Here is a 27,554-nt window from a genome sequence, read left to right as displayed (position 1 = left end):
TTGACAGACGATGAAAAGTATACCCTAAGAGATGGCGCATCATGCCAAATACCATATGGCGAATTAACTTCAACAGCAGAGAAGAATAACAAAAGCTCCCAGAAGAAGTTGGGTCCATGCCCGTATCATGCCCAGGCATCTGGCCAAAGCAATTAATCCTGTGAAAAATAATTTAAAAAACCCATAGCTTTATGTGGAAATTAAAAAAAAAATACTAATGTTTGAACACCTCCCCACCCCCACCCCCCTGTGCATGAAATTCTGTTCTATTGCCTGGGGGTTGGCATTCCTTAAGTACCATAGGCCATTGTAATCTGCAGCTGGGATTGAGAGCCTAGTAGAACACAGCAGGAAAGTGCTTGGAGTCCAAAGACACAAGACTGAGTCTGGGCCTTCTCAAGATCATCAGTGTGGCTCTGGGCAAGTTGCTTAACTGCTTTTATCTCCTGTGTCCATTAATTCTGATGTCACACAAAATCTGAAGCCAAGAGGGGACAATGCTCGGGAAAGTGTCTTGCAAACTCTGAAGTGCTGTATGCTGGTGAGTCCAGACCCTTCGGGGACAGCTAGTACCATGCTCTCCTAAAACTTCTTTTTGATACTCAGTAACTGAATTCAACTCAATCATATTTATTGAATTTCTACTAGGGAAGGGACATGGCGTTAGGTGCTGGTCACATGAACATGCAGACATTCTACAAAGATGAAGACATTGATCACATCTCTTGGAAGGGGAAGTGGACATTCAAATAAGCAGCCATTCCCAAGACGATAAGAAATCCAGTCACAGATGTGAACAAAGGAAGAAGTGCCATGTCGGGGGTGGGGTGGGGATTAGGAATGAGGAAGCAACGTGGAGCCTGCCCAGTCAGTTCTAGGTGGGAAATGAGTGGGAGGGTCGTTCTAAATCGAGGGTTAAGCACAGGCTTTGGAATGGCTGAGACACAGATAAAGCAGATCATACAAAGGGGGAAAAAAAAAGCCATTGTTTTAGAAGAAAGGAAAACGAAAATTTCTGGCAGGTTAAAAGACTTTACGAAGATCAGGATGACGAAATTAACTTCTAGAGATTTCTCTTCCTCTGAGCCATAGGTACATGGAATTCAAAGCTACACAGATTGAAACCCCTTATTGGCCCTGGACTCAGCAAGGTTACTAGGTGAGTAAAGAAGAGAAACAAACAGAAATCCCAATTTAAAGGGGAAATGAATGGGAAAATAGGCGTGAGGAGACTTAACACGTCTAAGGAGTGTTTTTCTCGCTACCTTTGAGTGTTTCTAGCAGCCTTGACACTTAAAGTGATAAAAAAAAAATAATAATTAGGATAGTTGGGGTTTCAGACAGTCTGGGAAAGCTCATACGAAATGCCTGGTGAGGAGCCTCAAGCAACCTAAGACACAAGAAATGTTGAAGAGCTTCAAGCCTGTTAGAATTTAAAGCGGCAGGTTTCAGAATTCCAAACACTCCTTTAAAAAGCTGTGGTGTCTCTTTAAGAGCCGTTTGGTGCATTTCATAGCCTGATTCATGTCACCAGCTGCCTCTGATTTCAGTGAGAAATGCAGAATTTATAGGGAACTGTAAAATGGGGACAGGTTTTTAGTTTTCTAAATTGAGGTTTAACTGGCAAACTTCTGAACGCTCAAGAAACCATGAGCCGGGCTGTGGGGAACCGGTTTCTTTCCCGTTTAGAAGAAATAAACACACAAACACATTATCTAACTCTCAAAGTGTTGCGAGAAAGAAATCATTGCTCTTTGCCGAGTAGGAAAAATGAAGAATCAGCCTTGTGGGCAAGAGGAGGAGGATCACATTGGCCAGTAGGCAGCACCCTGTGCTGGCAGAGGGAGAAATCTGAGCCTCAGCAGAGCCAGGCACAGTCTTTGTACAAACTCTCTGGTTTCAAGTTGCGAGAGTCTCCGGAGTCTCTGGGAAGGTGCCCCAGGGACAGGCTCCCTTTGCAGAGCCCTGAGGATTGATGAGAATCCCCCAGCCCCAGCCCCCCAGAGGGCAAGCAGGTGAGTCTGCTTAGAGACAAGGTCAGACCAGCCCAGCGGACTGCTGTACACTTGGTCTTGGAGAGGGAACCCGGTGCCTTCCCCTGACCTGGTACTCACCTCATTTTCCTGCCTGGTATGCTCCTGGCCTTGGTCCCGTCTGCCCGACTTGTCTGTGAGCTGGTCCCCGTCCCCGGTGTGGTGTCAGCGATGTCTTATCTTTGTTCTGAGGTCCCTGTGTGTCTCTGGAATTGGCTGGCATTCTCCATTCAGGTCACGCCTTCCCCTGCCTGCAACAGATCCCCTCTCCCCCTCTCCCTCTCTCCTCTCTGACGGAGCTTATGCACACTCAGAGGGACCTGACAGAACTGTGTGCTTGGAAGAGCTGCTGGCCAGTCCCCTCCTTGGGAGGGACTGCAGCCCTTGAGGAAAAAAAAAATCGGAGAGACTCAGAGGTGTGTGTGTGTGTGTGTGTGTGTGTGTGTGTGTGTGTGTGTGTGTGTGTAGAGAGAGAGAGAGAGAGAGAGAGAGAGAGAGAGAGAGAGAGAGAGAAATTTCTCTTCAGCCTCCTGATAGCTGTAATAGTTTGTTCTTCTTCAGGACCCCAGCAAAAGAACAATTAAACAGAAACCGCCAGCTCAAAAGGCAGCTCTGGGAGATTATAAGAAGAATGCAGATCTCATGCTTCAGACTGTCTGGACATCTGGCCCAGACTGAGGGAGCATCAGTCTCTGCAGTTGGCTACTTACTCCCCCCGCTTGAAAGGTGGACATGTGGATGTGTGGCACTGTTCAACTTCGAGCATGCAGAGGTCTCATCTACCCATTTGGGAAAGGGCTTCAGCATAGTCAGAGCCAAGTGACCTATGAGTCTTGAAAGACCTGTGCCTGTGAGATGTCAATGTCCCATATCTGTGGAGAGATGGTACAGTGGATCTAAGCTGAGCTGAGTGGTAAGAGCTAGCTCTCTTCATAAAGACAGCCAGTTCCAAATGGGGACTCTTTCCCCATGTAAACTTCTCCACAATTAACCCCTATATTATAACTCCCACCACAATATAACCTCTGCATTCTGACTTCTCTGTGTGATATAGCCCCCTCCACAATAATAATCCCCTCCACAAAAATGGCAGCCAGCATCGAAGAGAGTGTAAAAGTGGGACTCACTGAGCATCATTTCTGTGCTAGGCACAAATGTCATCTAAATTACTTTCACAAACTTCTGAGGGTTCTCTGTGATACATCTTTTACAGGTGAAGAAATGATGACTTGGCAAGGTTATGACTGGCCAAGACCTCCAGATACCCATTATCACTCCTGAGGCTATTGCTTCTTCAAGCCAGTTGGTACTCAGAATGGCACTGTGCTTACCATGTTTCAAACTCATTCCTTCAAGCACCCATGCGTCCTGTTCAGGTCAGTGGCAGCGTTATGTCCACTTTCCAATGAAGACACTACCCACAAAGTTGGTTATACAGCTACAAGGGGAGGAGCAATTCAATCTCTTACACGTTCTGTGACACTGACTCTCTGTAATGTATCATAATGAATGTGGCATTTGTGTGATGCACACATCCACTAACAGAGAAACTCAATTTTGAATCGTTTGAAAGGAGCTTTAGACACCAATCCAGAACTTAGCTGTGATCTCTGTTTTCTGTCCACCCTGGCTGAGCACTTTAGGCTGGACACTGTTCCCGATCCGGTCTCCTTGTTTGCCGGATGGAAGCTGTAATAAGGCACAAGCAAGATTATGATCACAGAAGGTGCCCTTCAGTCATCCAGAGGGCTACCTGCCACTTGAGTCAAGGTGACAAACACACGATCCTGACCCTTAGATAGCACTCCTTTGACATATTTGGGGGGCGGGCAATGACTTGACATTTACTGTAATTCTTGCCCATTTTCTCCACAATTTCTCTATTTTTAGCTCCTGAGTGTTAGCCTTGTGTGCTTGGCATGACTACCAGGCTGTGTGTGGTTGATAGTGCAGGTGCAAGTGTGTGTGAGGAGGAGGGAGGTTTGGACTCCAACGTTGTCTGAGAGAAGTGTTCTCTGTTTCAGGCAGGATAAAAAGAAAAGCCTGTAAAATTCCCATTAAGTAGACTGTCAGGCTCTTTAGACATCAAATAACTCTCACAAAACAATATTTTAATGATTTAAGTGTAAATGAATCAGAAACACATGGGTTGCATTTCTTTTGGAATACACAAGGGTTTTCAAACCAAAGGAGAAAGAACTTGGCAAGATGTACACAAGGGCGCAGTGGCCTTGCCCGGGAAAGAAGCCCCGAAATTCTCCCTGCAGCCCAGCCCGCCCTCCCTGGATTCCGCATACATGCTAGGGAAGGCGTTTATTCTGGATCTGGGCACAGAGGGAAGGGCTTGGGAGGGAAAGCCATAAGCTGCCCCTTGTAAAGTGTCACATAGAGCAATTAGATCTCCGGGAATAGCTCCCTGCCTGTGCTTTTTTAAGGCTGCCAGTGATCAATGGGAGACATTTGAAGGATATTCTGAGCTAAAGTCCTGGCAATATGCAGCAGATCTGGTATGTGCCTTCTGTAGGAGTCAGCCAAGGCTCATTGGAGCTGCTGGAGTGGAGGCACTCACTGAGGTGCTGTGAAGGCTCTAGGTATGACTCGCAGCTCCCACTGGTTTGGACTTTTTTTTGAAGACTCCTTGAGGTGTGCTCATCAGACCTGGGTGTGGAAGGATGCCCACGCTGCTCTGGGGTTCGGAGCACTGGGCTCATGCTCTGTAGCCTCAGTTGTTGTGGCCTCAGACGAGTCACTTGCGTTCTTCGGGTGGCATCAGTTGGAGTGTGAGCTCCCAGAGCATGGTGTGGGTGTGAAAAGATGCACGGATGGCAGGCTGCTTGTCTGTGCAGAGACAGGCCAGAGGAGCCCTCACAGCGGTGCCATTCACTTCTTCTGTGGTTGACAGTGTCGTCATTATTACTCAAAGTCCTATCATGGACATTAAGAAAAATCATGTTGGGAAAGATTCAATTAGTTTCTTTAAAAGGTTAACAAGGATGGCTTAAAATGTACGCAAGGAACCAATAGCTCTTTAGTGCTAAGCAAAGAAATGGGGACCACAGGGCTGGGCTCAGAGCCTCACACTACAGTCAGGAAGCCCTCTCAGAAGGGCAACTTCTAAGGAAATGTGTCCTACAGCATTCCTGCTCTGGAACACTGGGGTTTACATTTTCTACCAAAGTATTTATTTTGAGGCATCTGAGTGAAAGTTTCTGGAACTCTACTAATGTGTCAGAAAATGTAAAGAATTTTGCCAATGGGTTTTTCTTTTGCAGGGGGGCAAAGCCTGAAAACCAGGCTTCCTCCTGAATATCTGAGAAACTAAGAACTGCAGAGTGCAATTTGGAATTAGAGTTAGAGGGAGATGTGGCGGAGCACGACTATAATCCCCACCTTGAGGAAAGAGGCAAGAAGACAGTGAATTCAACGCCAGTCTAGGCTGCACAGCAACACCTCCCATCAAAAACCAAAGCAAAACAAAAATAAAGGTTAGGTCGTTCAGCGCATTGACCAGCAGTCTGCCAGATACCATGACATCTGACTGTCTAGGTCATCACAGTAATGTGGGAAATTAAAAGAATCCCCACGCTTCATCCTAGGAGACTCAAATTCACTCAATCACAATGTGGTTGTTGAATCTGAAACCACAAAACCCTGCCTGGCATGATTGCACCATTTTTGATGCCTACAACATAGAGCACCTTAGAATTAAGGTTGTCTTAGATTTTACGACCTATTTAGACTTCTTCAGAAATGCCTATATGTTCTTGCAGGGAATAGTCACATGTTCTCCCAGATGCAAGCATCGAGGTTTAGAGAAATTATGAGTGCCTGTAAGTAGATAATGGCTGTGTAGAGTTCAGGCCTGCCTGACCTCAATCCCAAGACTCAGTCTTTCATTAGTAGACTTGATACCTTTTGTTAAATTTGAATATTCATGATACATGCCATTATGGATATATATCTGTCCAAATCCAGGGAGGGAGGTGGTAGCCATCTGCGTGTGAATCTGGGTCACCTCGTCGACTGAGTTATACATAGGTTTCTTTTCCTCGGCTGCTTTTGTCTTTTTGTCACTGTGGCTCTGTCGTATAACTTGAAGTCTGGTGTGATTTTTTTTTTCTTTCTCAGCATTGTTCCTTTTGCTCAGGATGGCTTTGGCCTATCTGGGTTCTTCCTTCCTTCCTTCCTTCCTTCCTTCCTTCCTTCCTTCCTTCCTTCCTTTCTTTCTTTCTTTCTTTCTTTCTTGGCTTCTATATGAGTTTTGGAATTTTTTTCTCTTTATGTGAAGAATAGCATTGAGATTTTGATGGTGATTCCATTGGATCTACAGATTGAATTTAATCGCATAGCCATTTTTTTCAATATTAATTCTGCCCATCCATGGTCATGGGCAGTCTTTCAGTTTTCTAGTGTCTTCTGTTTCTTTTTTGGTGTTTTACAATTTTCATTGTAGAGATTTTCACTCCCTCTATTGGGTTTATTCCTATGTATATTATTATTATTATTAATGGAGTTATTTCCTGATTTCTTTCTCAGCACATTATTTTTTGGTATATAGGAAAGGTACTGATTTTTTGTCTGTTGATTTTGACCCTGCTACTTTGCCGTACGTGTTTATTAGCTCTAAGTGTTTTCTGACAGAGTCCTTAGGGCCTTTTACACATAAAAGACATTGTTACAAATATGCTAAAAATATACATTGGAAGCCGGGCGGTGGTGGCACACGCCTTTAATCCCAGCACTTGGGAGGCAGAGGCAGGTGGATCTCTGTGAGTTCGAGGCCAGCCTGGACTACCAAGTGAGTTCCAGGAAAGGCACAAAGCTACACAGAGAAACCCTGTCTCGAAAAAACCAAAAAAAAAAAAAAAATATACATACATTGGAGAAAAGAAACCTCTTCAACAGCTGTGCCCAGGAAAGCCAGGTGTCCACGTGTAGGGGAACGGAACTAGATCCGCATCTCTCACACTGCACAAAAATCAATTCAATTGTGTCAAAGGACTTTATGTAAGACCTGGAACCCAGAGTCTGTTAGAGCAAAACACAGGGAAGTGTATCAAGATATAGGTATAGGGAGAGACTTTCTGAAAAGAAAAGAAAACAAAGAAAGAAAGAAAGGAAGGAAGGAAGGAAGGAAGGAAGAAAAAAGAAAAGAAGGAAGGAAGGAAGGAAGAAAAGAAAAAGAAAGAAAGAAAGAAAGAAAGAAAGAAAGAAAGAAAGAAAGAAAGAAAGAAAGAAAATAATCTAGCGAAGAGACAACAGAGAGAACAAGAGGAAATCTTTGCCAGCTACATGTCTGACAGAAGTCCAATGCCTAGACTATATAAAGAACTAAAAACCCTGAATACTCTAAAGTCAAAAAACCTAAGTAATAAATGAAATGAATAGACAGTTCACAAAGAGGATGAAGTATAAACAGCCAATGAATAAAAAACAACCAACCAACCAAACAAACAAACAAACAAAAACCCAGCATCCTTAGCCATCAAGGTACTTCATAGTAAAACTCCATTACGATTCCATCTCACCTCAGTCAGAATGACCATCATCATGAAAAAGTTACTTTCAATTATCACAACACAGTACGAAATTTTATATAACTATGATATACAATATAATTTAAAATAGATGACATCGTGGAATGTATAGATTCAACAAATTAACATATGTATCTTCTAGAAGAAAATATCTGACAGATGAAATTAGTTCATGGGGGACATGGGAGGTGGTGTTCTGTAGTGGTGGAAGCTTGCAGTGTGACTTGTGACATGGTCACATGTAGGAAAGACCTCTAAGCCTGATGGTTCACCCTCATAGCAACCCACATCCTCCAGGGGAGTCCCATTTTCTAGTGGTTCACAGTCTCCCAGAGCAGTACTGCCATACAACAGACAAACAAACAAACAAATAAACAAACAAATTTTCTTCTAATGTATTTGTATTTAATTTATTTTAAATTAATTTTTGTGTTGTTGTTGTTGTTTAATATTAGCTAAGGCCCTGATTTCTTTTCTTTCTTTCTTTTTTTTTTAATGTGGATAGTTTTCTCAATACTATTTATTGAAGAGCCTGTCTTTTCCCTCATGGGGTATTCTTGATAGCTTTGACAAAGATTTGCTGACTGCATCTGAATTTTATTTATGGGGGTCTCTATTATGTGCATTAGTCCACATATCTATTTTTGTACCATTATCAAGTTATTTTGACTTAAATGTTATATATTTAAATGTTACTTTCACTAAGTGTAAAATCATGAATTATGCTGCCTCTAACTTTATTCTTTTATATAAAGTTTTTTGGAAGCTATTTGGACTATTTTGTGGTTCTAAAAAATTTTTGATATTTTTTCTACTACTGTGAAAAATGTCATTAGAATTTTGAGTGATAGCACTGTATCTGTATATAACTTTGGGTAGTACGGGTATCTCATTTTATTTATATGTTTTATATCTATTCATTTTGTGTCATATGTATAGGCATATGTGTCATGGAGCACATGAGGAGGTCAGAGAACCATTTGGGGGAGTTGATTCTCTCTTTCCATCACATTCATTCCTGGGTTTGAAATTAGGTCCTCAATCTTGGTAGCGAGGACCTTTGCCCACTGGACAATCCTGCTGGCCCAGAAATTTTAATATCAGTTCTTCAAATCCATGATAAGGGACATTTGTTTATTGTCTATTTGCTTTCCTTCACCGATCTTTTATGGTTTTCAGTATATTAATGTTTTATCACCCTGGTTAAATTAATTCCTAAATGTTACAATGTTTTTGTTGGTATTGTAAATGAATTGTTTTTCACAGTTTCTTTTTTATTAGTCTGATGTTAATATATAGAAATGCTACTGATATTTGTGGGTTGACTCTGTGGCCTTAAAATTAATTTTAACGATCTTCTTTAATAGACTTTTAAAACTTTCTATATGAAAGATCATGTCAATTTAACGTTTTTCTTTATAACATGTATACCTTTGATTTAATTATTTAATTCTCTCTTTCTTATTGTTCTATCCAGTACTAACTGTATGTTGAGCGGTACCAGCACAAAGAACTTTCTTGTGTTGTTTTGATGTAAGAAAGGAAAAGCTTCGTCTTTCTTAACAGTTGAGTATAATGTTTCTATGAGCATGTCATATATGGCCTTTGTTAGATTAACATATGTTAACATACCCGGGTGGTGGTGGCACATGCGTTTAATTCCAGGCAGAGGCAGGCAGATCTCTGAATTTGAGTCCAGCCTGGTCTACAGAGTGAGTTCCAGGACAGGCATGGCTACACAGAGAAACCCTGTCTCCAAACCAACCAACCAAACAACAACAACAAAAGATACATTACTTCTATACTTTGCTAGTATCGTGAAAGGACATCCAGCTTTGTCAATTTTTTTTCCATCTATTGAGGTGATTATATAGTTTTTGTCTATTTCATCACACTATCATGTTTATCGATTGGCATGTATCAAGCAGTTTGCACTGGTTTGCTGTGACTAAATACCCATGAGAAGCAACTAGAGAGGGAGCAAGTCTAATCTGGCTTACAGTGTGAAGGGTCACCGCCCATCACGGCAGAGAAGACAGCGGCAGTAGAATGAGGCAGCTGGTGACATTGTGTCTAAGGCAGCAGGCAGCAGACAGCAGGTGGGAAGTGAGACCAGGACGTAAGACCATCCTCCCACAGCGATCTACTTCCTACAGCAAGAGTCCACCTTTCCAAGGTTCCAGAGCCTTCTGAAGCAGCATCACTAACTGAGGCTCAGATACTTCAACACAGAAACCTATGGGGGACTTTTCATATTTAAACCACAGCCTTGCTCCTTTGGCCCTCATAGACACGACAATCTTATGATTTGAAATGCATTCTCTCCAACTTAAAATTTCCTGTGGTCTTTAACAATCCAAAGACTGTTCAAGGTCAAAGATCTCTTCTGAGATTCAAGGCAGGCTCTTAACTGTGAGTGTCCCTGTTACATTAAAACAAACAAATAAACAAACAAACAAACAAAACCCCTCCAAACAACAAGGTATATACTTCCAACATACAATGACCTGAAGTCAACATTACTGTTCCAAAAGGTAGGATTGGGACATAGCAAGGAGAGACCAAATCCCATTAAGGCAAACAACAATTTGACTTCTCTGTGTCTGACATCTGGGCCTCATGATGAAATCATCTAGAATGCAACAACAAAGCTCTCCCCTCTGCCACCCACAGCAAACGTGCCCTCTCTTGTGGCCCAGCTCCATTCCATACTGTGACTTTTCTCGATGGGCATCCTATAATTTTGATATCTCCAAAAGCCTATGATCTGCATTGCTAGCTTGGCTTTATTTTGCTGCAAAATTGGTACCTCATGGATGACACTATCAAGTTATGCTGTCAGCTAGATATAGCCTGCCCTTGCTCGGGCCAAAACTGTTCTGGCCTCTGTATGTATTGGTTGCTGAATCAGGAAAACACGTTTCTAGGCAACTGTTTTTGATTAGGGAATCCCTTTAGTTGTATTTTCAATCCAAGGTCTCTCCTTGCAAATGTATTTGCATCATCTTAAGATGGAATGTGTAAAGGTTGTGGTCTTATCCTCAGGGCGCTTTTCTTATTGTCCTGGGACAGAAAAAAATGTTACTCTTTTATGATGTTAACCTCTTCAATAGTTTCTCTGCTGTCTTGGGATCTGCCTTATCTACAACATTAAATTTGTTCATGCTCTTTTCTTCATAAAATTGCATGATTTATATACTTTTTTCTGCTCCACCTGCTGCTCTTTTTCACCATAGGAGAATAGTAGTGTGCAATAACCATGCCACAGCCTGAAACTGACTATTGTCGAACAAATTAGCCTGTGACTTTTGAATCCAGCCCCATGTAAGTTCTTAGAAATGGCCAAAATGAACCCAGATTCTTTGCCACAATATCACATGAATGACCTCCAGCCTGGTTCCCTATTAACCGCTGATTCCTCTCTGAAGCCTCAAGAGCCAGTACTCCACTGTCTCATTTCTCTCAGAATTCTCATCTCCCAAATGTCAATGAGAACGGCACATCAAGCTCTGCTTTACAGCAATCATTCTGGAGCTCCTCTAGCCTGCAGCTCCAAGATTTCCTGAGTCCTCCCAAACCATTTCCAAAGGTTTATCACAGCAGCAACCCCACTCCTGACACCGACTTCTGTATTGTACGGTCCGAGGAAATGCTGAAGGAAGACCCCAGACTCAAATACTATGAAAGAACAAAGAGTATTTATTATACCAGCATGCATGTGGGGTTGTTCACCTGTACAAAATGGCAACGACCCCGAGAGGGACATGTAGGCTCATTTTAAGCACAGCTGAGGGGAATTTTAGGGTCAGCTACATAATTGGTTAAGCAAGCAGCAGTTACATTAGTCTATTTCTAATCGGCTGAGGTTTAGTCTTCTCATTTGTGGACACATCTGCACAAGCTTGGACATGACTCAGAAGAGGACTGCTGGTTTGTCCTTAAGATACTGTGAGACTGACTTAGACCCTCTGTGTTTGTTCTCTCCCTCGACCCTGAATGTAAGGACCTTGTAGATAAATACGGTCCTTTGTTGGAAAAGACACGTGTTTGCCCTTCTCAGAGAACTGGAACCTAAATTCAGTTGTGAAAGTAGGAGTGTTTAACCCCTTCAGAATAAATTGCGTTTCTTGTTGCTGTGACCAAACACCTTACAAGAATTTACTTAAAGGATGAAGAGTTTGCTTTGGCTTACAGTTTCAGGGTTACAGGCAAGAAAGGCATGGCCATAGAAGTTTGATGTGGTCACGTTGTATCTGCATCCAGGAAGCAGAGAACCAACGGGAAGAGAGTCTGGGCTATAAAACCTTACAGCCTACCTCCAGTGACACACTTTCTCCTGTGAAGTTTCATCTCCCAGTGTTTGTCAACTTTCCAAACAGCACCAACCGTTGGGGACCAAGTGTTCAAATTACCCAAGTCTATGGGGACATTTCACACTAAAACAGTACATTCACACATTCCAATGGGAAATTCTACTTTGTCAAGTTGAATGATCTCTTTCAAAATAAATGACTGAATTTAATTTGTTACTGTCCTGTTGAGGAGTCAGTCCCTATGTCTATCAATAATGTTGACCTATAGATTTCTTTTCTTATAGTATCATTGTCTGATTTTGGTCATAAGTAATGTTGGCTCTACAAAATGAGTCTGGGTGTTTTCCTTCTTTTTCAACTTTTTAGAAGAGCTTGAGAAGTATTGATATTAGTGTTTTAGTCATAAACCACTTGTTTTTGGTTTTTATTTGTTAGAAAGTATTTAAATTATTTCTTAAGTTTTAAGTTATTTTGGGGAGGGGTAGTTTTTCAAGACAGAGTTTCTCTGTGTAGCTCTGGCTGTCCTGGAACTCACTCTGTAGACCAAGCTGGCCTTGAACTCACAGAGATCCACCTGTCTCTGCCTCCCAACTGCTGGGATGAAAGGCATGCACCACCACCACCCATCTAGTTTTTGATTATTACGTCAATCTGTTTATGTATTATTGGTGTGTGTTGAGAGGTTCTATTTCTTCACATTTAAGTCTTGGTAAGTTGTTTACCTATTTATTTCATGTTACTTAAGTGTTGGTATAAATTTTTTTAAAGCTATGTCTTATGATCCTTTGTGTTTCTATAGACATAATCTTTGTGTTTCTATAGACATAATCTCTCCTGTATACTTTTATTTATTTAAAACTTTTTGCCTCTGGATAGATACTTACAGAGTTGTTCATTTGTCTTTTTAGAAAGACAATTGTTAGTTTTTGAGTGTTTTTTTTCTTTAATTTTTGCATGGTCTTTCTATTCTCTATTTCAATTATTCTACTTTAATATTTATTTGTTGTTAAATATTTGTTTAACTAGGCAAAGCTGTGTTACATTTGTTCATGCTGCATTTGTTAATTATGTAAAGATGTGTTGCATTTGCTCTAATTAAATAAAATTAACCTGGGCTCAGAGGGGCAGGGTTAGCAACTGGTTGACAGGAAGTAGCAGGGAGGAGCTTAACATGGATTTCTTTCATTGGGGCAGTGTGGAAGGGAGCGGCTTCCAGGATGCCAGCAAAGAGAAAGTTAGCCAGTTGGTACTCTAACTCTCTGAGCTCACAGGTTTTCACTCTAGCCTTTGAATCTTTTGTTTTATTAGAAGGATAGAGATTTAGTTAGCACTACCTTTAGTGGCAGCCACAGAGCCATTGTGTTGGGAAACAGAATTCCCCCCAGGTTATGGCCTTAGCGGTTGGGCAGCTAGTAGTTTAAAGTACAGCTGATATGAGGAGGGTAAAACAGCATTTATTATTTATTGTTTCTTGCCTTCTGATAACATTTAAATTAGCATATTATTATTGCCATTATTGCTGCTCTCGTTTGGTTCCTTGAAGTCTATTATTAATTTTTTTGTGATCTTTTTACCTTCCTTTTGATTAGATCTGGTGTTTTCAGATAGAGTCTGTTCAGAGCTCCTGATTGTGCCTAGCCAATGAGGGAGGACCCCACAATGTCACCAGATTGCTCTCCAGAGCTCCTGATTATGCCCAGGCAATGAGGAATGACCACACAATGTCACCAGATCAGGACACAGCCTGGGTGCTGGGAGGAGGGTGTATAAGGCTTTCCCCATTACTGAATAAAGGAGTCTGCTGTTTGCCTTTCACCCGACTCCCGGAATCTGTGTTGTTGACTCTGCACCTTCTCACCCTGTCCCCAAAGGAGCTGTTAGGACCCAGCAACATCTCCCTACATAGCTCAGACTAGCTTCTGGCTCTTTAGCCTTCTATTTGAGTTTCTGGAGTGCTAGGGGCACAAGTAGGCATGACTACACTCAGTATTTATCTGAATGTGAGTATGTATTGCTTCAAATTTCCATTTTATGATTGTCTGTTGCTCTTCATAGCTTTTGGTGTGGTTTGATTTAATTTTTACTTTTTAGATACTTTTATATTTCTCTCTTGCTGTTTTTTTATTTGCTGATTTTTTCAGGAGAACATTGCTTGATTTCCACGTTTTTGAATTTTTGAAAGTTACTTCTGTTATGATTTATAGTTTCATTTGTGTTTGAAAAAATGCCCGATACAATGTCTTTCTTCTTTTAAAAATATTTCTCCTATTTTTATTTGTGTGTGTGTGTGTATGTGTGTGTGTGTGTTGTGGATTTTATATGTACATACGAGTAGGTACCAGTGGAAGCCAGAAGACACTATCAGATCTACTGGAGCTGGAGCTACAGGTGGTTGTGAACTGCCCAGTGTGGATGCTGGTGGAACTGAACTCCAGTTCTCTGCAAGAGCAGTAAGTGCTCTTCACTGCTGAGCCATTGTTTCAGTCTCCCCATTTTCCCTAAAACAAACAAAAAATGAAAAGAAAAAAAAACTTTATTTCTTTTCTCAGTTCTATAATATCCTGGAGAATACAACATATTCACTTGAGTCAAATGTATATTTTGTTCCTTAATGAACTGTTTTGTCTATAACTGCCTGCCCTACTTGTTTCATAATTTCTTTTTTCTGTTCAGATGACCTATCCATTGTTGGAAAGGAGGCACTGAAATCACCTACTATTATTGTACTTCAGTCTATTTCTCCCTTTAGGTTTTTTTTTTTCAGACAGGGTTTCTCTGTGTAGCTTTACGCCTTTCCTGGAACTCGCTTTGGAGACCAGGCTGGCCTCGAACTCACAGAAATCCACCTGGCTCTGCCTCCTGAGTGCTGGGATTAAAGGCATGCACCACCACCACCCAGCAGGTTTTTTTTTTCTAATCCTAATGGGAGGATATTAATTCACACCATCATAAAGTTTAAAGTCAGAAGCCAAACTATTGTAAGTTGTTGTGTTTCCATATTTCAACTTGATTTTACATTTGCCTTGGAGGTTGGGCCATGATTCACAAATATGCAGTACTGAAGACAATAATTCTGAATATTGGAATCCTCAAAGATCAAAATCCTCCAAGTACGACTTAAAATTCTTTAAGAGACATACATTTACATTTAAAAGAAGATTTGAGAAACATGGAAAACATACCACCTTACCTAACAAAATAGGCAGTAAGGAAAGATGTAGTTTTACAAGCATAATGTTCAAGTACTCTGATGGCATTATCACGAACATAAAGGTCACCAACAGTGAAATCAGTCATGGACAAAATAGCCCTGAAGTGAACTGTATAAACACATGTCACTACAGCTGATAATTGTGCTCACCAACTTTATATGTGCAGTCACCTGTGGTAATGTGGTAATGGAGATCAGTCAAAAGTGGCCATTCTTGATCACAAAGCCAGCCATCACTCATTCCCAGGGACCCTGGGGAAAAGAAAGATAGCTCACCCTGAACTCCAAACCTCTGGGTTCTCCTCTGGCCAGCTGACACACACTTGGATAGCGGTTACAGCAGAGGTAGCAACTGAGCTGCACTGAGACCCTTCCCCAGGTCAAGGGACACAGTATAGATTTTACTGCATTGAAGGCTAAAGGAACTGGTGGTTGGGGCAGGATGATTTGCATTGACAATAGTAGTGGATGGCCATCAGCAGCAGCCTTGAAGGCTGCTGGAGCGAGCTAGGGCTTCAGTCCAGGATCTGGTTTTGTCTGCGTTCTCTACCAACCCTATTGTCTCAGAACCACAGCCCCTCTTGCCTCCATGTGGCATTGTGTTGAGGTCTGCAGCACCTCTGGAATATTCCCTGGTTTGGGCATGATGTTCCAGCCTCTTTGGGGTAATGTTTGGAATATCAACCACATTTTGGACATGTGAATGAGCCCACACAACTGCACTTGGCTTGTTGGCAGCTTCACAAAATTGTCTTCTTCTCCCACAAAATTGCCTGGAACTAATAAAAGGAACCTCAGTCTCCAAAATAAATTCATGGTTGGTCACCAGTGACTGTGGACTCAGGCAAAATGTGATCCTAGAAATTTTATGGTTCACAAATGTAGATATACAAAAAGGACCTTTCTTCATTTATTGAAGAGATTTTGATGTTTTTTTTATAAACATGCAGAATTCTTACACACAAAGCCAACTTTGTGATAATGTACTTTTATGGAGTTAAATCAGCCAAAGTGGGGGGCGGAGAAGAAAGGAAAAAAGAAAAAGAGAAAGAAAAAAAGGCACAAAGTGAATTAGATTAGAACTCTCTAGAGGTCTTTATAACCTATAAGCTCCCATATTAGAAAAAAATGGATTGGTAAAATGTATAGCATAGGATGGTAAGAAATGCTGATAATTAAAAATAGTAGAAAAACTATAAAATAAGAAAAAGACCAAGGGGAAATTTATGATGAAAAAGTAGGATAGAGTCATCGATTATGAGCAGTTCAATGAGGTGGTTCTCCTAGCGCGGGCCGTCTTTTACAAGCATTAACCATACTTTCAAGTCCTACATCATGGCAAAGCTGACTTGTTAAGGTCATGGCTGTCCTTGAGGAACATATTCACTCTCATTTGCTCTGCAATGCTGCTCTACTTGATAGTCTTCTGTGAACTGGAATCCACCAATGTGTATATTCCCTATGTAATTTTTCCACAGCTAGGGCCACCCTTCTGTGCTGTTTTGGGAACATAGAGAAATCCATTCCCTGTTTACTCATATACAGACCTCAGATTTTATGGAAACAATACTAGTGATCAAAAAACACCATTGCGTAAGTGCCTTCTTGCCCTACCCTGCACATAATTACTTTCAAACTGGCCAGTAACTCTGCTGGCTTCTTGCAAATGTGGCTTGAATTCATTAAGAGCTCCTGGATTTTCATCAGCTGGAAGGAATGTCAATGCAGACAAATGACGCATTTTGACATTAAAATTTTTGTCATTATCATGTGGCCAATTCACTTGTCAAAAATTTCCACCAAATACCCTGGGTTGAATGAGGGAAAAAAACCCAACCTGATTGGTAACACATTGAAATTCACCTTTAGACTCTTTGAGTCCATGTATGTCATAACCACGGATTCAGATGAAGTTTATTTTCTCAAATCAAAGTCTGCAAAACATTCCGATACCATCCAGGATGCTTCACTTTCATTTCACAATACAGAAACAAGTGGCTAGGTTCTCTGATTTTCCCTGGTGGTGCACACATTGTGTGTATCTGACTTAAACATAGTGGAAACAGTTTTGAAAATACAATGGCCAGCTGCAGCAAAGCATGCAGTAGTTTGTCTGTGTTATATTTAGTAGTTAGTAGGAGAAGTCTGCCTCTTTCAACAGCCGAGTCACTAACCAAGACTCTACTCACTTCTCAGTCTGCTTCGTCACACGGCAGGGGACTAATCAGCAAATGTCTTTGACCCAAATTCACTTCACTCCCTGACACACTGTGTATGAAAGGGGCACAGACAATACATGATTGAATAATTTGGCAACTGCTCTGGGCACAACCAAAGAAAGCATGAGTTCTTTACCAGAATTCAGCTTTCTATTCCTTTTACATAGTATTTTCAGTTTTCATGGAAATGGCCATTATCAGACTGTAGGCTTTCAGAATTTCAACATTTGGAACATTAAATATTTTGTTAGTATGACTTGGGATTTTTATCTTTGGATATTTGGGTCTCAGGATTTCAGTGTGTGAGGGGTTATGAAATTCAGAACCTTGTCTTTTCGTGTGTTGATTGGTACCAATCTTTAATAATTTACCTTATCAAATAGATGAGTTCTATACTTTCAGAAGTTCTCATATTGTTACTTAGTTTCATTCCATTGAATTTCTTGTGAGTCACATATAATTACAGCACACTCACCCAGATTTTTTAGTCTATGAATGTCTTTTATGTCTTTACCACTGTCTCTCATTCTTTTCTAAAGGATAGCTTTGCTGGGTATAGAATTCTTGTGGGTTTTTTTTTTTTTTTAATTTGGTTTTTAGTACCTTGACTGTATCATCCCATTATCTCTTTTAAAGTTTTAGCTGGTAAGTCAGCTGACCTATGTATACATCTCTTTTCTCTCTCTACTTTTAAGACAACCTCTTCTCTTTTGACAGCTTGTTCTGTGTCTACTGATATTATTAGTTGACTTTTTTTCATTAGAGACTTAAGTTTCAAGTATCTGGTTGCATATATCTCTTAGAATGTAGAAATTTTAATCTATTCTTCCTTTTTAATTTATTATTTTTTACTTTTTTAAGTTAAAATATAGCCATAGTAACTCTTTCTCCTCTTCCAAAATCTCCCATAACTCACGTAGCTGCTTATTTAATCTCATCCTATAGATACATTCTGAGTTTTTCACTTTTCATTTTTGGTTTCTTTAATTGCACAAGTTACATTTGAAATCATTTAAAAATATTTGAAAAATGTTCTTGCTATTTCTTCTGCATGGTCTTGGTCTCATCTTCATTGAAGCTTTGCTCTGTGTCTTTCAGTTTTATCGTTATGCTTTTCAGCTCTAGAATTTCTATGGTTTCTATTTTTAGATGTAACTTTTGGTTTTGTTCCTGCATTGTTTCCCTGATTTCAGTTGTCTGTAGCATCTTGCTGGCTCCTTACTATCCCAATAATCTTGAGTTAGTGTCTATCATTTAGAGAATGAATATCTCTTCTCTTCTTCACAGACTGGTTTCATCAACTGAAGGTCTTTTCCTATTGTCTCCTTGTTGGGTTTATGGGGTTGTCTCAAGGATCAGTGGAGTGGAAGTGAGTCACACAGCTGTTGTTGAATCTGCAGCTGGGTCTGTAGGTTGCAATGCACCTGGTTAAGACACAAGCCTATGTATGATTACCAAATTCTTAAGAGTTGTGGGGGTACAAGCAGGGGACTTCCTGTTCTCCCATCTTGCCAACCCAGACATTTACATTTAAAATGAATATTATTGCAATTGGATTTGACATGTCATAGTGTTCCTTTTGCTCTATTTGTCCAAATCTTTGTCTACTTTGTTCGGTTTTTTCCCCTGACCTTTAGATTAATTTAAATTAGAAATAGCATATCCATTGCCATTTCTTTCTATCTATAGCTGTAATTGGTTTGTTATTTCACTGTTTGTTTTACAGCTTAACTTATTATTATATAGCTCAACTGATATTATACTCTTCCTGTGTATTATAAGAAACTTTTGATAATTTCCATTCTCCTGTTCTACATCTTTATATTACTGTGGTCATTAACTCTCCTTAAGTATTCATTATAATTCCATATCTCACTGGTTTTATTTAAGTAAGCAGCCATTCATATTTTTAAAAACAGAAATAATGATAAAGACAATCTTAGATATTTACCCATTTGGTGCCTTTGTTTCTGTATACTCCATATTTCCTTCAGTATTTTTTTCTTTGCATCACTTTCTTGAATATTTCTTTTAATATGGGTTTACTGGTAAGCAACTTTTTCAAATTGTATACATAAAGAAGTTTTTACTCTTATTTTTTTAAAGATATTTTTACTAGAAGCAAAACAGTCTGTATAATTTTGAGGACCAGGAAAGGCATAATTAAAATAACAGTTTACGTCTGTCAAACCTAAATATTATTTGCACTGTAGTTGTTGTCCAATGTTATTCACTTACCAAATGTAGTTGTAAGTTTTCTCTGGTCCCGCCCGGCTCCCACAGCCCCGTGGTCCCATAGCCGCTTGGACCCAAATAAACACACAGAGGCTTATATTATTTATAAATGATATGCCCTAATGGCTCAGGCTTCTTGCTAGCTAGCTCTTACATCTTAAATTAACCCATTTCTATAAATCTATTCTTTGCCATGTGGCTTGTGGCTTATTGGTACCTTTACATCTTGCTTCTCTTCACGGTGGCTGGCGGCATCTCCTCTGCTCTGTCTTTCTCCTTCCTCTCTCTCTAGTTAGAATGTCCCACCTAACCTTATTCTGCCTCACCATTGGCCAAACAGCTTTATTTATCAACCAATCAGGGTAATACATATTCACAGCATATGGAACAACATCACCTATCAACCAAATAATAACATGTGTGCAGCTATACAACCTAGAACTGTAACCACAGTGTCCCATTGCCTTTTTGTATAGAAGATGCAGCAATACAGACCATATTAATCACTTTTCTGGTCTCTGTAACCAAATACCTGCTGAAAGTGTTTTGGTTCATGGTTCAAGAGGAAATTTGGTATATCATGGCAGAAAGGCAAGGAATGATGCAGGGGTGTGAGGTAGCTGGTCACATGGTAGTCACAGTTGGGAAGGAAAGAGAGAGGGAGGGGGAGGGAGAAGAAGAGAAGAGCGAGAGGGAGGGGAGAGGAAGGGGAGAGGTAGAGAGGAGGGGGGAGGAAGAGAGAGGAGAGGGAGAGGGAAGGGAGAGGTAGAGAGAGGAGAGGAAGAAGAGAGGGAGAGGACAGAAAGAGGGATGGAAGAGGGAGAGGGATGGGAGGGGAGAGGGAGGGGAGAGGGATGGAGAGGGAGAAGGAGAGGGAGTGCTGTGGGATAACCCCTCTGTGTGCTATGAATATGTTTTATTACCATTGGTTAATAAAGAAGCTGCTTTGGCCTACAGCAAGGCAGCATAGAGCCAGTTGGAAAATCCAAGCAGAGATACAGGGAGAAGAAGGGAGGAGTCAGGGCGATGCCAGAGAGCCTCCGGAGCAGCAAGATGTACTAGAGAACAGGTAACGCCACGAGGCCACGTGGCAAAATATAGATAAATAAAAATGGGTTAATTTAAGTTGTAAGAGCTAGTTAGTAATAAACCCAAGCAATAGGCCAAACAGTTTGTATTTAAGCCTCTGAGTGATTATTTTAAAAGCAGCTGCAGGACTGGGCAGGACAGAAAAACCTGAGTTTACAAGGGAAAAGAGAGGAGAGGAGTGGGAGACGGAAAGAGGGAGAGGGAGAAGAGAGAGGGAGAAGGGGAGGAAGGGGAGAGGGGGAAGTGCAGGCTCTACTTAGCAGGAATCCCTTTGTTTCTTTTTATTCAGTCCAGGACCACATTCTAGAGGGTGGATGTCCCTCCTCGGTAAAATGGGTCTGCAGATGCCGCGGACACATCCAGTGCTGCTTCTCCTAGGCGACTCCACACTGAGTTAGGCTAGACAAGGAAGTTTGCTCCCAGACTGCAGGAAATGCTTCATGCTGGTGTCTGAGGGGAACAAATCAGCACTTTTACAGTCATTCTGGAATGTTTATTTGTTTCTTTTGTCTTTCTCCTTTTCTTCATCATTTGACATAGTCTCATTTTGAAACTCAGGCTGGCCTTGAACTAAAACTGCTTCAAGTCCTCCGGGCTGGTGTCAGCATGGGCTACACAATGCCTGGCCCAGGAACTTCCCCCAAATATGCTTGGAATGAGATTAACAAAGTCTTATTATGTAGTGTAAGGGTTGTTCTACATTAGAAACAGACAGAAGTGATTGTGACTTTCCATGATGTCAGAGTTTGTTCAATAACAATAAATTCACAAAAATGGCAGTTTCAAAGGCCAAATTGGCCTGATAATCTTGCTTTCCTTGGTAATTTGGCTGAGGCAAAGCATTTTTTAAATTTCAATCTTAATTACTAATATTAACTCTCTTAAGACATATCACGGAGTAAATCTCTATCATCTATCTATCTATCTATCTATCTATCTATCTATCTATCTATCTATCTTATTAAATGGTGGATACAAAAGATTAAAGAGGCTACAGCAGTATATTAAAAGGCTGCAGAAGTAGTCTGTAGGGAGGTAAATGGAATCTGCATTGATAAGCTGTGGGACCCAAGCCCCCAGCAGAAAAGAAGTCACCACTGTAGAGTCAGGCTGTGGATCATAGGGTTGAAAGATTCCAGCTAAGAGGTAGATGTGCAGGACTAGGTTCAGGCGTGCAAGGGGCAGGCTGATGGGGTCTGGATGGGTAAACAAGAAGACAGATGGACAGCAAGCAGTTGAGTAGACTGTGTCAGCAGTGTGGACGGCGCAGAACTGAATTCCCAGGGACAGTAGAGTTCTCTGCCTCGTGGTCTTCAGCATACACCAGGTGTCAGATGACAGGCTGCTGGGGCCATGGCCGTTGTAGCAGTGAGTGTCCTCTTCTTTACGGGGTCTAGGGGAGGAAGTTATATCCTTTCCTTGGTCTAGTGTTTCTGATGAGTTTTTTAACTTTCTTTTTATGATATGATTTTAATAGGCACTCATGTACCCTTACAGTCTCAAATCACCCCAATAAATTTGAGGCTGAAAAGCACCTTTTCTATTTCTATTATAAATACTTTCAAGTCACGACCAAGCCAGTAACAAGATGGGGCAGAAGATCTGGGATGTACTTCTGCCTTTGCTCCTCTGTGCTGCTATGAGGCCTTACAGATGGGGTCACGTCCTGAGTGTTAGTGCGTTTCTCTGTTTGTCATGATAATGATACTCTTCCCACCTACCCTCTACTTTGCCGCTGATCTGTGCAGTGAACGTCCCTGAATGCTCTCTAGACCACTTTGTGGGTTGTCGTCTCCTCCAGGAAGATTCTGGACTCCTTCTTCAGCCTCCCCAGCTAGAAGTGTCTATTTTGAAATTTCAGAACCATCCTGCCCTTTCTTTTGAAGTTGTCCATCTCTGCCCATCTTCGTTCCAGTCAATTCTGTTTGTGCCTTACGCCTTCTGCTAGGCTGTTAGTGCTTTGAAGGATGTATCTATAATTACCTCATTTCTGGACCCCCAAGGATGTTCACAGTGCTTCACACATCTAGCAGTTCTTCACAGCCTGTAAACTGTCATGTCACTGAGAGTGTCTTCACAAGTACTGTTGGGGGAAAATGATGACTTGAACATTTTTAAAAGACCCTCTTGGGCCCAGGTAAAGATCATTACTGAAATGAAATATCTGTGGCAAGTTACATGACTTTCGCCTTTACTGGGTCTTTTAGAAGCAACTGTTAATGTCACCATGCTTCTGTCTCTCTGGCCCACAGCAGTATTTGAAATGTACTTTAAAACTCTTTGAAAATGCTAGAAACATCCTTAAACATTCTCCATATAGTCAACATCTCTTTAGAAGATATGCTGTGGACCCCAAGGACTTCCCTGTTAGCCTCCATGCCAAGTCTTAGCTGTGGATGGGACACATGCTACAGTATCTCCATGCACCACATCTCTGCTGCTGTCGTGGCTGAAGTCTTCACTGTGCCATCGGGAACCTTGTGAGAATGTCTGAACCGGATCACCCCCCACCCCCCGATTCTCATCTTCTAATGTATCTACTGTTCTCATCAGCAATCCTTCTTATGTACTTACTGAGATGTGACAATCAATAGAGTTGGAGACAGGCGCGTGAAGCCCAACATATCTGCCTGGGTTCTTAGATGTTTGGCCTTGAGGAAGAAGAGTCCCTGCTCACCGAACCTCAGCCCTCATCTGCTGTGAGCTTTATGTGAGATGGCTTAGGAAAATCTGTCACTGTACTTGGGTCCTGTTCAGCACTTCCAAATCATTATCATGCTACTCTCTATTTTTCTCAAGTCACGTTTTGTCTTTAAACTATACTTTTTTCCATATGATAAACAGATTGCTATCACATTCAGCTCTAATAGTTGATAATTCTAGGACCTGATAATAATTCAAGGGATAAACTATAATTCAGACAGGGAACTCATCAGAAAATTCTATACAGCTTCTCCCATCCTGATGCTCCAGACATCCCTCCCAACCCTTAACAGCTGTCCCTCTTTGGGTCCCCTTTGGTCTCTTCTGCCAGACGCTCTGGGACCAACTAGACATAGACTTTCTGTTTAGAATTTCCGAGAGGGACTCAGGACCACAGGCCCTTCTGGTTGTCGGCGGCTGTTTTGACCTGTCAGGACATCCATGTTTGGGAACCTTAGGTGATCTGCAGGGCCCCTCCCAACTCTGACACCGTCTTCACTTTCGAGGGTTACTTCTCAGTTTATCACCAATACACGCTAACATGAGGAAATAGTCGCCATGGTGGGAGCAGGGGAAGCTGATGGTATTTTTATTCTCCGATGTCCTGTGGACATCACCTGGTGTACAACAGAGATCCCGGCCTGAACTCAGGTTGCCTGAAGAGCCTGATGAACAATCTGAGCATTTCATGTAACTTCCCTGGGCTTTAATCTGTAATAAGGGGGCTCAGTCACTGTCCAGCCTCCTGTTTGGCACTGTGCAAAGACAATGGGTGCTTATTGGTGTTTTGTAAGTGTCACAGGACACGACACAGCACTACAGTCAAAACATTTTATGTCCAACACTGAACAATAAAATACAACCAAAACAACTATTTACACCAACTTGGAATTTGGAACGTAAATTATTTATAAAGTAGGGATTTGCTCCTAAGTATGTTTTTGGCCTTCAATTAAATTCTTTTTCAACTCAGGCTCCATGCTACAATGGCTCCGGAATTAGAAATAATAAAACATTAGTTACACTGGTGGGTAATAGTTTTATTTAAAATAAGATGAAGTGGTAACTCAGTGTCTCCCAGGACGAAGTGAATGTCCTCAGGAAGCCATTCAGAGGCGGCAGCCTTTGCTATAGGCATTAGATTGGTGGCTGAGATACATAGCACAACTTACATTTTACGTAGCAGATTCCCCTTGCTGTTATGTTTGAGCCCCGCAATTCCTTTGGGAATCCTCGCTATAACTCCTTTTATTGGCAGTGGGACTGAGAATCAAAGAAGTTTGTTTGCTTTAAATCCCAATCCTCACAGGAAATGACAAAGCCGGAGAAGCTCTGAAGCAACCCAGGGCTCAGGGCAAGGGTCTGCTGCCAGACTGTAGACAGTGTGGGCTCCAGCACTACATACAGTCACCGCATATGAATGGGAGCTGGGCCTACTTCATGGAGATAGGATATGCAAAGGGTTTAGCATGGGGGTAGGCACTGACACATAATAAAAACTGGATATTCCTCGTCTTCCACCTCATTTTCCGCTGAGCACAAGGGTGTTGACAAACACAGCCACAGGCATCTTCCAACTTACGCATTTCCCCAAACCACCCAGGAACACACCCCTAGCAGCCCAGTCTGGAACTGACTACACTGTCACTTCCCTCTCATCTCGTGCGCCCTGGGTGTTGGGGACTTTTCTCCACTCTCCCTTCCCCTCCCTCTGTCCTCAGAGCCTTGCCATACTTCCTGTACCTGCGTTCCAGCCTCCCAGCTCCGGAGCCTCCTCTGCGCATCAGGTGACTATGGGGGTGAGGCAGTATCACATGGTTGTATCACTTCAGAAGGGAGGAAAAGAGAAAAGGCTGTACCCTCTCAGGGAGATGCAGCTCATCACTCTAGGGCTTGGCTCCATCACTCGGCCTCTGTCACCCTGGCCAAGCTCCCCTGGAGTTAGTTGGCTTTGCTCTGGGACCTGGGGCCGTAGTTGTCCCAGGCTCAGGCAGCCTCTGTACCATCTGAGAAGTTGGTAGGAACACAAATTTGCTGGTGTTCCACACCAGCCCTACAGAATGAGAGTGCTGAATGGGGAAGAGGCAGTTTGTGCTCTTAGGGAATTCTGCAGGCATTCTGGTGTGTGTTAAGATTTGAAAACCACGGTTTTAAAGTAAAAAATATGAAAGAAAGCAGAAAGTCTAAGCATTCGGCTTTGATTCTTGCCAAGCACTGTGCTGACCTTTCAGGCTTTTGTCAAAGGCTGTATGCTGGCTCCACAGACTGGGGTCTGGGGCTCGTGGAGGGCTGGAGGTACTTAAGCAGCTAACTTCCTTTTTGTTGGACAGGAAGGGACTAAAGAGGCAGCCAGTCTGCTATTTCCTGAGGACTTACTATGGACTGTGCCCTTGGTACCCACTATTTCATTTAATTTTTACTCTAACGTCCTCTGAAGTAAGAGAATTTATCTGCATAGATGTAGAAATCTGGAGTTGTGCTTTGAGGAAAGAGGAGATAGATGGGGTGATGCTGATGCAGGGCCACGGAGGACACAGGCTGTGTAAAGCAGGGGGAGAGCTCATGTATTGAATTATTATGCCACAGATGGGTGAACCAAGGCCTGGAAAGGAGACAGGACCGTGCAGAGAGCCGATGTCTACCAACGCCTACTGACATGCTCACCCATGCCTGATCGGTAAACAGTTGCTTGCATTTGAAAACCGTTTTTGAACTTCGTATGTTAAAACGTTTTTGAATTTATAGAAAAGTTATGAGAACAACAGCGTCTCTTCCATTCTATGACTCTCCACCTTGCCTTTCTGTCTCACCATCCTCGAGACCACAGAGGGCAGACTTAAACTCTGCATTCTGAGTCATAAGATTTACAGTCAGTCGTAAGAAATACTACAGACATTCCCCGTGTATCCTTGAGGACATTTTGCCCAACAGGAAGATTGTGTGCAGAATTTAAATATTTGTTTAAGCATTTTCCTTCTCTTTTCTCATTCAGGCTCAACCTCATTCAGGACAATGTTCTCAGACCTCCTCGGAGGAGACACTTGAACCTTCTGCAAGACCTTCTTCAGCCCCCCTGGGGCCCTGCTGTCTACTGAACAGGTGGAAGTGGGTGGAAAGGTCACGGGTGCAGGGTTGTAGGAACAGGTTGTAGGAACAGTTTTCTGAGACTGTCCTAGTGAGGGATCTGGAGCCCAGAGCCAATCTCTGCAGAATGAAAACTCACCCTGTCCACACGCTTTGCTGAGCTGAGCATCCGACCGACCGACCGACCGACCCTTCTCTGACTCTGCTCCCTTGGCCGCTGCTTCACGCCTCCTCCCAGTGGCCGCTCACATCAGCAGCTGACTACATGGGTGAGTGAATGAACTCCAGGCAGGTGCATGCCGCAGAGGCACTCTTCCTTCGAAGGGCACCTTTGTTGCCTAGGCATAAGAAGAATAGCCAGGGCCAGCCAACCAGAATCACAGCCAAGCGGTGTGTGCCTTGCTGAGGGAAAAAAGCTTCTTAAAGCTGGCTGACAGGATGGAGTGCTCCAGAGTAAGGTTCTGGAACCTGGGTGATGACAACTCTTTTAAGTGTTTGGGAGTGCTGGGGCCCTGTGGCAACCTGTTCTCGCCTCTCTGACTTACTACAGTCTTTCCTATGTGAGTTGAGAGAAATTCAGTTCACATGTTCCTGGACGATTTGCATGATTTTCAGCAAGATGCCACGGTTGTGGTTGCACCATTGGATGTTGACAGTGTTGCTTTCTTTGTTGCATTTGGAGCCCAGTCCCTGACGGAAAGCCAGCTGGTCCATTACTGGACGACGAGCGAGAGCAAAGGGCACAGTGTCTGCGGGCGACGTCCGCCAGAGCACTGCAGTGTCTGTCCAGCGAGGAGTGAGAGATGTCACAAGCTACAGGAGCTCTGCCAGGCCTGCTGGCAGGACCTGGGAGAGGTGGGAAAAGCAAGGCGCTGCAGCAGGGCTGCGAGGCTTCTGGGGCAGAGGAAAACGGGGGTTGCCAGGCAAGGCCAGCACCAGGCTTGCCTCCTGTTCAGCAGCCTGGGAAAGGTAACTTTCACCTCGCGGTCTCTCACTGTCGTCTTCTGGAGCCCAGGATTTTTGTAGACCCAAAGAGACTATTAATTTATTGTAGGAATCTTTAGTGTCTTATTATGAATAATATTTGGCACTGCCTAAATAAATGTTTTTCCAAGAAATATTTTTGCCCC

The 27,554-nt window shown here is 42.2% G+C and overlaps 1 protein-coding gene and 1 long non-coding RNA gene across 6 annotated transcripts in view; one reads left to right on the top strand and one right to left on the bottom strand.

Annotated features, from left to right (window-relative positions):
• Masp1 (MBL associated serine protease 1) overlaps nucleotides 1-2,468 on the bottom strand; it is an 82,353-nt gene extending 79,885 nt beyond the window's left edge. The window contains exon 1 of one of the 3 annotated variants that reach the window (XM_052740310.1): nucleotides 2,115-2,468. In XM_052740310.1, the coding sequence (XP_052596270.1) occupies nucleotides 2,115-2,119 (5 nt within the window). In that variant the 5' untranslated portion in view covers nucleotides 2,120-2,468. The remainder of the gene's footprint in view (nucleotides 1-2,114) is intronic. The other 2 variants (XM_052740308.1, XM_052740309.1) reach the window with 2 other exon arrangements.
• Nucleotides 339-27,554, top strand: LOC128111858 (uncharacterized). Of its 3 annotated transcripts, XR_008218775.1 has the most exons (7): nucleotides 339-1,159; nucleotides 1,766-2,015; nucleotides 3,247-3,409; nucleotides 9,048-9,135; nucleotides 14,219-14,333; nucleotides 25,927-26,017; nucleotides 26,333-27,553. It is a non-coding gene; the product is annotated as an uncharacterized LOC128111858 (long non-coding RNA). The 3 variants fall into 3 exon arrangements; XR_008218774.1 differs by lacking the exons at nucleotides 9,048-9,135; nucleotides 14,219-14,333 and having other exon boundaries at nucleotides 339-541; nucleotides 649-1,159; nucleotides 26,333-27,554; XR_008218773.1 differs by lacking the exons at nucleotides 9,048-9,135; nucleotides 14,219-14,333 and having other exon boundaries at nucleotides 26,333-27,551.

This window comes from Peromyscus californicus, unplaced genomic scaffold, assembly GCF_007827085.1.
Source record: "Peromyscus californicus insignis strain IS unplaced genomic scaffold, ASM782708v3 Scaffold_16__1_contigs__length_79575227, whole genome shotgun sequence".
NCBI lineage: Eukaryota > Metazoa > Chordata > Mammalia > Rodentia > Cricetidae > Peromyscus > Peromyscus californicus.
The sequence above is the reverse complement of the archived record's forward strand: the minus strand, read 5'-3'. Positions and strand labels throughout refer to the sequence as shown.